The sequence below is a fragment of the Phytophthora ramorum genome (genome assembly GCF_020800215.1).
Source record: "Phytophthora ramorum isolate Pr-102 chromosome Unknown Phyram_PR-102_s0007, whole genome shotgun sequence".
Lineage (NCBI taxonomy): Eukaryota > Oomycota > Peronosporomycetes > Peronosporales > Peronosporaceae > Phytophthora > Phytophthora ramorum.
The window spans coordinates 470355-484209 of record NW_027150653.1 but is presented as its reverse complement, the minus strand read 5'-3'; the positions used below and the strand labels follow the sequence as shown (position 1 = coordinate 484209).

At 51.6% G+C, this 13855-nt stretch overlaps 2 protein-coding genes across 2 annotated transcripts; one reads left to right on the top strand and one right to left on the bottom strand.

The window, feature by feature from the left end:
* Window positions 1-2935: 2935 nt before the first annotated feature.
* Window positions 2936-4561, top strand: KRP23_8169 (uncharacterized protein; the record flags this gene model as incomplete). Its single annotated transcript, XM_067893576.1, has 1 exon — window positions 2936-4561. One exon carries the CDS (start codon window positions 2936-2938, stop codon window positions 4559-4561), a length of 1626 nt encoding a protein of 541 aa, XP_067743092.1.
* A 1429-nt stretch (window positions 4562-5990) lies between these two features.
* On the bottom strand, window positions 5991-7022 carry KRP23_8168 (Pectinesterase; the record flags this gene model as incomplete). The annotated part of the gene is made up of 1 exon (XM_067893574.1): window positions 5991-7022. The coding sequence occupies one exon, from the start codon at window positions 7020-7022 to the stop codon at window positions 5991-5993; it is 1032 nt and encodes a 343-aa protein (XP_067743091.1).
* Window positions 7023-13855: the final 6833 nt, after the last annotated feature.

Genomic DNA, 13855 nt, shown 5'->3' with positions numbered 1-13855 from the left:
CTCCACCCAGTAACGCTGTATCAAGTGTGAAAAGTGAACCAGGGCAACTTCACAACGCCGATATCCGCCTCATTGTAACGGAGGTGCTCAAGAAAGCTGCACAAGTGACCGCGGATCCAGCGGAAAAGCGATTGGTCAAAGACTACACTCAATTGAGCAACCAGGTATCGCACAATGAGTTAACACTGGAGGATTCACTGCACTACGTCAAAATGAATCACGCCGCTAGCGATCCCGAAGCGGCAGAGCACTTCAAACAAATAGACGAACTAACAGTGTTAATCAACGATGAGAGGCAACGGCGCGATACTGTTCTTGCTGCTGTAATAGCACAGGAGTGGAGAGGAAGACGCGAAGAGCTCGAGAATCTAGTTGGACAAGTTGGTTTGATTGATACGCCACGTGTATCACACGAGCAATTGACGACTATCTACAGCCAACTTGGCCGCAACTGTGAAAAGCTGGTACGCTTGCAATCTAAGCTGAAGACCGGGTTAAGTGCAGGTAGGGACAACCACGTGCACGAATTACAAGATTTATCACGCGAACTGGAAGCAGTGTTGTCTGAGCGATCTGCGCTGGAGGATCAGCGCAAATTCCTTTGTGTGGAGTTGGCGCACTCAAATGCGGCGATCTACAAAATGTCGATGGAGTTGATCGAAGAAGCGCACCTCTGGATACCATAGCTGAAAGGCGGCTGTGCATTGCACTCAACCCGTTTGAAGATTATCGCAACTATTCGTCGAAAAGCGGACGTGTTTTCGATCACTATGGTTGAAAGGACGGGAGCAGGTCCTTCTTTACAACCTTCGAGACGTGGACGTCGAAGAGAAGGCCGTCGATGCGCCACAACATTAGCACTAAGCTCATTAACGGGGCCGTGCCCTTTGTCACCATTGAGTTGTGCTGGAATACGTCCACGGTCGTCGCAGTGAGGACGATGATGTCGAAGGCGAAAATGAAGATATTTGCTATGGGGATAGCATACCTGAGTCCGCTGCAGAGTGAAGAGGATCTGGAAGCAAACCATCGAATTGGTCGAAGACACAAAGTTTATTGTCGCTCAAAGAAGATACTTGATTGAGGAACTGGTGTCCATTGCATACACATATTATGGTGAACTTTGCGTTTTAGTGTACGGTTAGCTGCCGAGATCTTAATTGATCAACGCAGGGTTCATGAAAACTCGAGCTGATTGAGAACAACTCCAGATGTTTGTAAATGACCTGGAGAAAAAAGCTAAACTTCGATTCGAGGTTCACGCCGGGCCGACGTGAAAGAGCTCACAACCTCGAGGAATGAGCGACCGATATCAAAGTCATCACAACCAGGAAAAAATAAGCGTAGTCCCAGAACCACAAGTCCGAGAGCCACCGAAACCTCCAGCAGCCCACTATGGAGGATCTCGATGCCGCAGTGAGCTACTCGTGACTCAGATGATGGATTCTTGAGGTCAATGGAGGCGCTTAGTCCAAATGGAACTATGCGCGTTGGTGAGAAGCTCAAACTGATCGCGATGGTGTTGAAACCCGGTGAATGTACGATTCGATACGAGAAGAACTTCACGTGGTGGTTGTCGAACAAGAAGATTACCTTGACGATGCTGGAGACTGACCCAGAGGAGGAGCGTCAGTATCGTCAATGTTTTGGTTACACCAAATCAATGGAGCATACCCGGAGAAAGCGTGCTCAGGCTACCAACCCCGACGTGTGAAAAGAAGCACCTCAAGCGAAGCTGATAACTGGGCCTCGAAGTGTTCAAAGATTGAATCCGATGCTAGCGAATCGAATGCAGCACCACAAGATGTCTTGCAGAATAAGGGTGTGCGGACTGAATGTGGTTACGTGCTGACGAGAAACACAGTTCTCCATGTGACGAAGCTGAAAGCGCAGGTGAACTTTCGTTGCCAATAAATCGAGAGAGGACTCAGGAGTTTGAGCAACGACGCTGGGAATGGAAATGACAATAGTTTACCACCGACCGAGTGCAGATGCTACATGTAGCACAGCGCCAGCAAGCGAAATTGTGGCTCAGGTTCAAGCCTCCCCAACCGTACCTGCCGCTTGAAAGTGCAGGACGTCTCGCGGAAGAGCTACCAACTTGTAGTGTTGTTCCAGACATATAGGGCGAACGTGAGGGTCAGGAAGTTAAGGTCCTGCAAGCAGCAAAGGGCATTCTGGTGAAAGCAGAGCAAGCAGTGGGTCTGGCCATACTGCTGCTCCAGATAGGCAAAACGCGACCCCGTCAAGAAGCGTCTAACCGACCACTACGTTCGCTTGAGTGGTCAGATTTCGCTAAATGAGACTGCAATGAAGGACTCGCTGGCCTATGTGAAAGCGATCATGAGCATACAGTGTCGATGAGTCGGAGCATCTAGTCCAGATCAAGGAGCTGGCGAAGTCTCTCAACACGGAGCAGCGTCGAGACGCTGCGCTGGCTGCTGTCGTCTACGTATGTGGTAACAGACAAGAAGAACCACCTCGACTGCTGCAGAGATGGACAGGAAAAGAGACGCCGAGTTCTCTCCACGAGAAGTTGACGTTGATATACGCCAAACTGGACCAGAAAAGAGAAGAAGTGCTGGTCTTGCGGCTCGAGGTGAAGGACTGCCAAAGGCGTCCAACTCCCCGAATTGCAGAATTTGTCGGGTAAGTTGGCAACGACGTTGGTTGTCAATCTCTGCTGGATGTTCACCGACAAACGCTGTGTGTAAACATGTTGCGCTCAAATAGTGAAGTCTTGTCGCTAGCCATGAAAGTCAAACGTGCAAGTGCAAACATTATCCAGTATAAACACAAAGCAGCAAGTAGATCAATGTGTAGATAGACTCACAGTTGTGTGGTCACCATCCGTGGTGCATATCATTTGAACGGCTTTACCAGAACGCACAAATCTTTCTACCAAAGGACCCGTCGACATTTACAATTGTTCAGCATGAGAGAGGCATCCCGCTCGAGACCAGTGCTTCGAGAGGAATATCGCCCCCCACACGATAACCAAGACCGTTATTACAATGTATTGGAGACTCGGGTCATGCTGCTGGACGAGTTCCTGTATGAAGAAGAGAAAATGGCGCTAGACGAAGCTAGAGATTCGTTGTCGAGGGCGATCCCAGTGCTGCTACTGCCTGGAGAGACAAGTACAAAATACGAGCGCAGTTTTGAGTTGTGGTTGCTGAGAAGAAATGTGACGATGGGATCCCTTCGAGGGGATCCGGAGGTGGAACGTCGTTTTCGTCTGGACTTTGCAGACTCGAGAGCTTGGGAGCTCCGACGACGACGAAAGGCTAACCAGTGGCAGGACAAGTCATTCCAGCCAAACCGAGATCCATTTCGCTGTCGTAGCGAGCTGTTGGCAACAGAAGTTCTGTCTGCTGACGAATTCGTGCAGGCGAACGAAGGGAAAGGTCTCAACGGCCGCATGATGGCAGGCGAGAAGCTAAGACCGATTTCCATGATACTGAATCGCGCAGAGTCAAAGAGTAAACACGAGACGAACTTCACCAAGTGGCTGGAAACTAAACACGTGACGCTAGCAATGCTAGCTAACGACCCAGAAGAGGAGCGGCGTTATCGCCAGTGTTTTGCCTACGCTAGGGCAAAATCTCATCTGCGCTACAATTCCAAATATGCGGAAGCGAACGGATCCGGATCGACACCGCGTCGACAGATGAGAAGCGAAAGTCGGAAGAGATTTTCACCCCAAGAACCTCTTTGTGATCACAAGAAGAAACGACCGCGAACTCACTTGGGGAGTCATAAAGAAATGACGTCTTCAGAACTGGATGAAGACCTCCCGGAGTCTGTTTCTCATTTATGCATGCAGGAGACAAAGAAGACGAAGATCTACACAACAGAACAGTCGAGGTGTGACACAAACACTCCTCAATACCAAAAGGAGAAATTGCAAACGGCAGAAATCTTTCATGCAGCAACGGAGACTATGGCTTGGGCAGAAGAAGTGTCCACCAGCCCTCCGGGCCATAATTTGATCAAGGATTATACCCGCATGAGCGAGCAGATTGCGCTGAATTCAACTGCAATGAAGGACGCCCTGGCGTACGTGAAAGTTGGTGCGAATATTGATGCAGTGGAAGCAAGAGAGCACATGAACCAGATCAAAGAGCTGGCAATGGTAATTAGCAAAGAGGAACGGCGCCGTGACACAGCTCTAGCTGCGATTGTTGCTCAAGAATGGAACAGTAGCCAAGAAGAACTAGAACGATTACTGGACGAGTCTTCTGGTACAGGATCGGCGAGTTCTTCTCACGAGAAGCTGGCTTCGGTGTACAAGAAACAGGAGGCTAACACCCTAGAGTTGCAACGAGTACAAGTAAAGCTGTCGAATCGACTCAGTTGGCTTCAAGGCGGGGGTAATGTCAGCTACAATCAACTGCAAGAGGTGCTGGATCTAACAAACAAGCTGAGAGAAAAATTAGGAACAAGGTATCGGTTGGGAGATCAGCGCAACGAAATGAGCGTGGATTTACTGCGGTCAAACGAGAATATGAAGATGCTGACTGCGGAGTTGATTGAGGAAGCTAAACATGTATGGGCGTAAGACGCGGTCACAGTGCGCGAGTTTGCTCGCGTGAGATTGCTGCTAGTTTCCCGGAGATTTTTTCTGGCGTGGACTACCGATCTTGCTCGAGTCCTAGTGTACGTTCCGTTAAGGCTCGTTGAAGATAAGAGGCATGGCCAGAGGATGAACCCTCCATTTGGAGGCGTTGAGTGTGGACCTGCTTTTATTTAGTTAACGATTTTTGACTACGAAGTGACTGCAAAGCTCAAGGTGTAAAGTGCTCTATTGATGTTTCTTTTTGGAGTTCTCGGCTAAATCTTTAGCAGAATCGTAGTTGTTGAAGGGTCTTGACGATCAGATATTAGCTACCGCATTGTTTCACCAGAGATCTTGGACTCTGCATCGGGTGCCTAGCTGATATATTTTTTTCTACTGCGGGGTTATCTAGAATACGGCTCGGCTCGTTGAATATGGACATGACCCCGCTTCACGGAGCGTGGGGACGATCGATATCCATACGCTGGTCCCATTATGGCAAAAGGTATATTTTACAAACCAAGACTTGTAAGTTTCTTGCTGGCCGGATAAGATGAGGAAGCTACTCAACTGAAACTGTGGTGGTAAGGTGGCCTTCTATTTGATGTTTATGTGTTTTTTTTTCCTACAGAAGCCTTATAATATGCAAGACGTGACGTGACTTGATGTCTGTCGTCTGTCGTGGAGGGGGTTGTCGTTTTTGATCTCGAGTCGTGAATTGGCTGAGGTAGGCGGGTAGCGGGTCTTGTGCAGCTTGAGGAGGGTTGCGTAGGGTGAAATGTCGTGTCTGCTTGGTAATTGCGAGTTATGCGTACGGCTTCCAGACTTGCTTTCGCTGGAGTACTCCATTGGACTGTGAAGAACCGATGAAGTGTCTGATCCAGTACTTGGGCTTCGTTGCTGTCGTTGACTTCGTTGCTTTCGATTTTGGTTTCAGGTACATTCTTGATAGCTTTTTGTGCTGCAAAATTGATTGCCAGAGTTGCCATGTGGAGTGGATTTATCAGGACAGCAGGACAAGTTGGTCATTGTTACGGAAACGGGGTCTTTTTAGCCATGGCAGTGCCGGGTGCGACGTAACAGGATACGGGTATCCGACCTTTGCTTTCGTCTATCAAAACAAAACGAAAATAAGTTTTGATATAACCCCACGCCGTCGAAAAGCAGTATTCACCTTGACACTTTGCGAAGAAGTCGTCTCTGTTTCGGTGGAGGAATCGGTTGTGTGTCCCGGCCGCTACGACTTGCTGCTTATCTCAATGGTATCTCAGCTGAAGATGACACTAGATGATGTCAAATGGTATGATACGAGGCGGTCGCACAAAGTGATACCAATTGCCTTGCACGTGAGCTGAGCTGAGTATTCCACTTTACTCTGTTGTGTCCATCAAACGTGTGATTGTGTGCTTTAACCCGGGTAGAATCACATCGCCTACAAGTACTTGGTGTCGACCCACCACTGCGATTTGTAACCCTCGCCGAGGATGTCCGTGATGGCCACGGAAGCAGCTAGCTGTCCGCTGAAAGCCGCTCGCTTGTCGGTAGTCGCGCCGGGTCCGCTGTTGTTGAACTCCTTGAAGTAGACGTTCTGCGTGTTGGGGTCGTTGTTCCATTCCTGCCAGCCTTGCGGGTTGATGACATCGCTGAGCTCGCTGTTCTGCCAGACAACGCGAGCGTACGGCTTCCACGGACGGCCTAGGAAAGCTGTTCCAGCGCCGCCTGAACCGAAGACGCGCGCGTTGTTGAATACGTAGTATGACGGGTTGGTGTCGTTGTTTCGTCCATCGGCCGTGACGCAGCCCTTACCGACCGACTCGACATCGCACGACTCGAACCAAGCCTTTGCGTACAGTCCAAAGATGAAGTCGACGGCGCCGCTGATGTACGATCGTGCAAAGAGTTCTGGGCCCTTGTTGGCGTACAAAGTGTCCTGATATCCGGTGAGGTTACAAGCGTAGAAACCGTAGTTGGTACCGTCGACCTTCATGGCAATCGCCTGACCTACATTACCAGCCGTATTGGCGACGTTGAGGTTGTACACCTTCACGTTGTTCGGCTTGAGCCACAGCGTGCTGGTGTAAGCGTCGCGCCCACTTGTGATACTGGCAGGGACGTCCTTCTGCGCCATCGCGTGAGTGATAGTCACCTCGTTGTCAGCGTATGACATCGCGTCGCACGTGTATCCTTGAACCACCAGTGACCCCTTCAGCTTCGGAACGACAACTTGCTCCTTGTAGACACCGGGGAATACAAAGAGAGTGTGCTCCACCGTCGTGTTGGGCAAGTGTGCCACGCCCTCGGATACTGTCTTGAAACTACCAGCGTACGTGCCCGTAGCGTCTACGACAACTGCGCCGACCGGGGGTTCCGTTCGAGCATTGGGGCCGGTGCACGCACCGTCAATTGCAGTTGTTGCGCTTGTCGCGAGACCCGCAAGAACCAGTAGTGACGCAAAAACCCGCATGATCCGGTCAGGTTGAGCTGAGTGAGGAGGAGGAAAAACTAAAGTGAGCTGCTTGCGCCGAGTAGCTTCTCTGAAGCGAGAGACTGTAGATTGTGCCTTTTTGGTATGCTTAGACCAATTGGATTCGTACGGTGTTCCAAAAGGTCAGCTGCTGACAGTTTGTTCAGACGGGAACAGGGCTCGAAGGATACTTTTGAAGACAACTTTGTGCGATCTGCTATTTCGTTGTTCGAACGTAAAGCTGTTTGTGTACATCACTATCCTATCCCATGCTGCTGTTGAGCCGCTCAATTTGAGACGGTCCGCCATTTGTTAGCAAAGCTGTGGCCTGAGACTGCGTAACGTGTTATCGCGAACGTCTGACCGTGAAACCGCATTTGCTCCATGCTGCTAATGCTCATGGTGCTATACTTGAGAGCAAGGTTGGAGTGATTAGGCAGGCATGCCAGGTAGTGTACGATGTGAGACAACAATAGTGGATAGTATTGACCTGAAGAAGCTGGTACGGTAAGCACACGCAGTTCCCATAGAAGTTGCCAGAAGGTGTATCGGGTATTACATAACATTGTGATTAGCTGAGCTGCTCGAAGTCGGGTTGCTGATTGTTAGACGTCTCGCGGACGGCAAGCCATACTTGTATTGGCATCCACAATCCTTTCACAAGCAGTCTACCGAAGGTAAAGATACACTGGAATTCGTTGTGAGGGCGGTTTAGGAATGGTTTGTATTATACGAAGTATTGATTCGGAAATGCGAGGTGGACGGGAGAGAGGCTGTAATACATGTAGCTAGGTGCAAGGCGTTATGTCGAGAGCGTAAGGCTCAAACGGCAGCGACGGCGCTCGGTTTACGGTAATGTTATGCCGATGGACGACTCCTGTCCCGATCGCATATGTAAGAGAAGGCACAGCAGAAGCCGAAGCAGAGGTCCGTCCAACAGCAGCAAGGAAAATACGTCAACGGATTCGAATCGTAAGAGTAGCTCGTCGAACGAGACTTGTCGTGAACATGGTCGGCATGGCAAGCGCTCACGGCTTGACTCGGATCGTGATAAAACACAATTGCGAGCTGCAGCAGAACCACAACATGCAACATCGAGTGCAGAGGTACCAGAGAGAGCATACCTGTCTGGATCGGATTTGAAGAGTTTATGCCCACGGTCATTTTCGCCTTCGGTGTTAGAGGTGTTACTGATCGGTAACACCGTCGTTGCTGCGTTAATGACTCCGCACTGCAGTAGCCCTCGACATTAATCGACCTTGCGTATCAGCTTGGAACTAACGGCACCGCCAACAAGCGTTAATAGATGGAGACGGTGTCGTCCCCAATGATCTGTCGTCGCGTCTACAGTTGGGTAACAGAATTCATGGCTGCCTTCGTCACCGCAACACCGGCGAAGGGCGATGTTAAAGGCAACACTGGCGTGCAAGCTCCTCTCATGGTCAACTCCGTCCTGTTGTCAGCGCTGGGACAAGCCTCTCTCGGTCGCCATCTCACTCGGCAGCGGAGAGTTCCAGCGTCAAAACGATCCTGTCGCCATGTCGCCATATCGCCACCCTCGCTCGATCCGGCTGCTTCGGGGACAAGTTGAAGAGCGACCAAGGGACCCACCCATCTCAGCGACTCTGACTCGTTGCCACGTCACATGCAGCCCAAGCACCACAAGCCTCCAACAGTTTCTCCACCACACACGTACGGCTCCTTCTCACCGTAAGGCAGACACCCCCAGGAAGTAAACCAACGAGCAGAACGGCGTTGAAACAGCGCGTCGCGCAAGGCGGCGGCCGTCGCTCTGAAGCGGTGCGAAAGGATGCAAAACCACGCGTGGAGTTGGTAACTTCCGATCAAAAATCCAGGATACAAAAATCAAGATGTCGGAAGTCATATCGTGCAGTATTACTGCAGCAACGACCCGTCACATGAGACAGCAAACTAGTAGATTGGGGCGAGACGACGAATCCCCAAAAAAGCGGCAATAGCGACTTGGTCGGCTGCTTCCCTTGGAATCTGGGCACCTCCCTTCTGTGAGTCGTTCACTTTCACTTTTGCTGCTTCCCTCACGGTTCGTGTCATCCCAGATATCACTACAGAATGCTCAGTCTCGCGAGTCACGCTGCTGAAGGAGCCAGCAGACTCCAGATCGGCGGCATTTCGGTCCATCGCAGTCCGTCGCCCACGTTCAAGCTCAAGATCGAGACGAATTTGGACGTGGATGGCAACTGTGAAGCTCTGGACAAGAGGCAAGAAGAAGAAGCTGCGGGTCTGTGGCACGACCAGGTCATCGCTAGCAAGAGGATCCAAAGGGAACAAGTGCAACTGGAAGAGCTGCTGGGCCAGGGAGCTTTTGGACAAGTGTACGCAGGTTCGTTCCAGGGCGAGAAGGTCGCGGTCAAGAAGCTGCTAACAGAGGCCCAGGAGAACGGAGACCACGTCGAGGGGTTCCTGGCTGAAGTGAAGATTTCTGCTGCCATTGACCACCCACACATTGTGCGATTTGTCGGGGTGGCGTGGACTTCCGTCGCAGACTTGTGCGTCGTGCAAGAGTTCATGGAAGGTGGCGACCTGCGCTCGCTGCTGCACAGGTATGAAACCGAGCGGCGGTGCGTCGGCTTCGATAAACAAAAGACCACCATTGCAATGCAGGTTTGCAGTGCGCTGGCGCACATGCACTCGCTGTCTCCTCCAGTGATCCACAACAACTTAAAGTCGCGCAACGTTCTTCTGACCGCTGCGATGGAAGCCAAAGTGAGCAACTTCGGCACGTCTCCCAAGCAGACATACAAGACATCCTCAGACTGCAAGAGCTTGACGCTGTGGATGGCCCCTGAGGTGCTTCGTGGCGAGATGTATGACACGAACGCCGACATGTTCTCATTCGGCGTCGTACTGTCGGAGCTGGACATGCTCTCGGCTCCGTACGCTCAAGCGCGGCACCGAATCCGAGACGCCAGTTGGCGCCCGCTTCGTGATACCGACATCATGCACAAGGTGACGAAGGGAAGCCTCCGCGTGGTCTTCTCCGAGTCGGGACCGATGGCCCTGGCAGAGCTCGGGCGTGCCTGTGTATCTGTAAATCCCCTCAAGCGCCCGACTGCTTCTGAAGCGCTGTACAAGCTCCAAACCATTTTGGCCCAAGAGCTGGCGTAAGGTCGACCAGATCCTGTGGTACTGGATCTCCACCGCTCTTCACCTTCTTCCTCGATAGACTTGTGTATACATTGATTGAATATCCTTTTTCTTTGCTGTATGCTCCTGCCAAGGAAGTTGCATCCATTGCCATTTCCTGGTCAACTGGCTTGGTGAAATCGATAATAGTACGGCGGTGGTGGGAAAGCACGATGTTCGTGCTCACGATGATCTCATTCCAGTCGAACTCAAGCTCAAGACGCAAGAATGCAAGTGTACTTCGCCATGAATGGTTTGCTGATACATCATCAAGGGGAAGGCTCGGCAACATTCAGCCCGTATCCTGATTCGCCGCGAAACCTCTGGGAGTAGAAGGCACGCTTTGGGTGACACAAGTTTCTGACTCTGCACGTTCTTCAGAGATCAACCTCGGAATGGCTACTTGTGCTGAAAACCAAGCTTCGGTACTAACGCAGGAGTTTCAAGCTGGAGAGCAAGATCAATCCCGTGTGCACCTGGACGAAGTGTATCCTTCTGCTGCTTCTCCTCAAGCTAGCAGCTGCAAGATCGTGCTGAGATTGTTCAAGCAGCAGTGGAAATTCTCTCGAAAGCAGATCAAGTTGGTGCTAATCCGGCCATCCAGCAATTAGTCGATGACTACATTCGTTTCATAGATCAAATTGTGGTAAACGAGATGGCTGTAAGCGACTTGATGATCCACGTAAACGCGGTGGAAAAGGTTGAGAAGATCGAATTGAGAGAGGAAATGGGCTTAATCGCAGAGGCGACGGAGCTTATTAGCGAGGTGAAATTGAGACGCAACGCCACTTTGGTTGATATAGTCACTCAACAGTGGACGCAAGACCACGAAGAACTGGAGCGAGTACTGCAGCTACCTGCGGAATCGGGTGTTTTCTCTGCGTCTCATGAGCACTTCGCGTCGGTGATCGGCAAGCTGAAACAGAGAGACGAAGAAATAATGGCCTACAAAGTCACATCGGAGGATTCAGATACGGTAGTGCTCCAAGTCAACATCTGCAACTTATCTGCCGAGTCGACAGCTAAAATGCTGGTGGTGGATCCAAGCCGAAGACTTGCCTTGAATTTACTACGGTCTACTGGGGGATGGCAAATGCGAGATCCTCAGGCTGCAACAATTCTCCGCGCTTCTGTCGTCTAGCATCGTGAAGGATTGCTGTATTGCATCTCGATCTCAGCGGAAAGCGCTGCTGGTCACTCTTTCGATGACTCTGGAGCTTTATAGTTGATCAACTCCAAGTGGAGAACTGTCAAACCATTTCTGTGCGGCTGATGGCCGGAGCGACGACGGAGCTGAAGACACCCAAGCCGGTCAGTAAAGAGACATTAGTTCATGCAGCACCGAGGTATTCGCAGTCCGAGTGAATTGAAAGCGACCCAACTCAGGAGGAAATGCAGACCTTCCGTACGGATACCTGAGCGATGGAATCCTGTCTCGGTGATGATGAGAAGAAGCTGACGTATGACCACCACACTCAATAGCCCCGAGCGCACGTCTGATGGAGATTCTAACGGTATCGGTGCAACTACCGGGTAGCATCATGCTGTCGGAGTGCTCGTCGTGCGTGAAGATCCAAAATGGACTCAGTATGGTCCACAGCAAGAGTATGCAGTGAATTGTTCACTCGCCACGCTTAAAACCCCGCAACGAGCTTATCTAGGACATTTTCCATCGGTCCGGGAAAAGCCCCACCCACAAGTCGGTGGCATTGTTTCCAGGCGCTCCTCATTGAATCTCTCAGTGCATGTTGCCTGGCAATGCAATTTGAAGCGCCATGAACAGTTCCAGCCATTTGAATAGAAAGCAAAGCGGATCGGAAAGTCCGAAGGGAGACGCGCGATCGCTGAGGTCCTACACTGATCAAAGCGTATTTGGCCCTGGACGAACCAAGTTGGTCACCAACCGCTTGTGAATCCTGCGTGTATCCAAGGTGTTCATATCCCATGCCATCTGGGATGGAGCGCTGGCAAAATGATGAGCGTGCAGTACAGTGCACGCTGTGGTCCAAGCTGTGGTCCTGTCTTATGCCTCCCAAAGTCGACGAACTTCCATACAACGGGAAATGTGCCTGCAATTCGTAGCGCTCTCTGCACCATGTTCGACGACGAATACAGAGACGCTCGATGACAAATTCTCTGCTTTCGCTGGCGTCGTGGCCTGTCTTGACACCCAAGTGTCCATAGTGTAAGCGACGAGCCCATGGGAAGGTCGATCATCGATCAGCTTTCCCTGGTTCGAAAGGCGCTGGTCATGTGCATTTAGGCGATCTGCATGTATTCGATGCGCGCAGGGCACACTTCTCTTTTTCTCCACTGAGTGAAGACCTGCTTCAACACAGTAGCGATGCGGAGGAAGCAGCTCTTCACGTCGTGGCTGCTGGTGGTAGCCACGCCGCTTTTCAGCCACGGAGTGGCCTCGGGATCGAGTTATGGCGTGCGAGGGTATACTTCCAATCAATCATTGGTGGCCGCTGGAGTCGCGATGGTGGACACCGGTAGCAGCGATGCTGGTGCTTTTAGTTCAGGTTCAGCCTCGGCCTCTTCATCCGTCACGTTCCCAGAGTCGACCCTTGTGATTGCCTCATCGGTAACCGAGCAACCTCCAAGCACAACACACGCTCCAGCAGAAACACCTACGGCAGTACCCACCACCACAACGACTCCTGCCGCTACGTCCCTCAATACCGTTGAATCTGAAAGCTCTAGCGGCTCCCAATTCAGTGAGTCCGGTCCTTCATACGATTCCGAAAGCTCCAGCAGTCCTCGGTCTGACGAGTCCAGCGCTGCAACTTCAGACACGCCACAATCGGCACAAGCGACCAGAGCTCCTATCGTCGTAGCAAGTCCGACCTCAGCATCCGCCAGCTCAGACAGTAGCTTCGGCAGTACCACGACTACTAGCAGTGGGTCTTCACCTTTAACTGAGACCAACAGCGGCAGCGGCGAGGCTTCCATCGCGAAACCAAGCTCGGAATCGTCGACGTTCCAGACCGTTGAAAGTGAAGAGTGTAGCAACACTGAGGTGAACAACATCTACACGCTGTACTCGAATTGCCGCTCCGCCTTCGACTTGTGCGTGTCGGCTTCGGACTACCAGATCTTCCCGTACCAAGGCAATCATCCGACCCAAGCTCAAATCCAGGGCATGGCCGAGTCCGACGCATGCATTGCCATGTTCATCATCGTCATCGAGGCCAACTTCTCGGCTTGCACAATTGGTGGCATGCCACTTGTCAGCGTTGTGGAGACGTTGCTGAAGATAAGTGTGGATCTCGAGGAAAGCCCGAACGATGAGGTTCCGTCCGCCGAGGAGTTCCTGGAACTGCTGGTTTGGCGGTATGAAGTGGACCTCGCCAAGGCTGCAGGGGTACCACACGATGGCAGCTCGGAGCTCTATGCGGAGTTCGAGACCAACTTGGATGCAGCAATCAAAAACACCGCGATCCGGGTGAACGAGGACCTGACGGTCGACGTTCGGTTATCTAACGGCTCGTACGAGACGTTCGAAGACGCAATTGATCTCGTGGTCACGGATGCCAGTGCCGCCGACTTGATGCCAGGCTACGTCGTAGCAAGCAGCGAGGCCGGTGTTTCAAGTGGGTCTTCCAGCAGTCGAGACAAGGCCGGCACCACCATCGAGTCGTCGAGTGCTATAGTAGATTGCACAC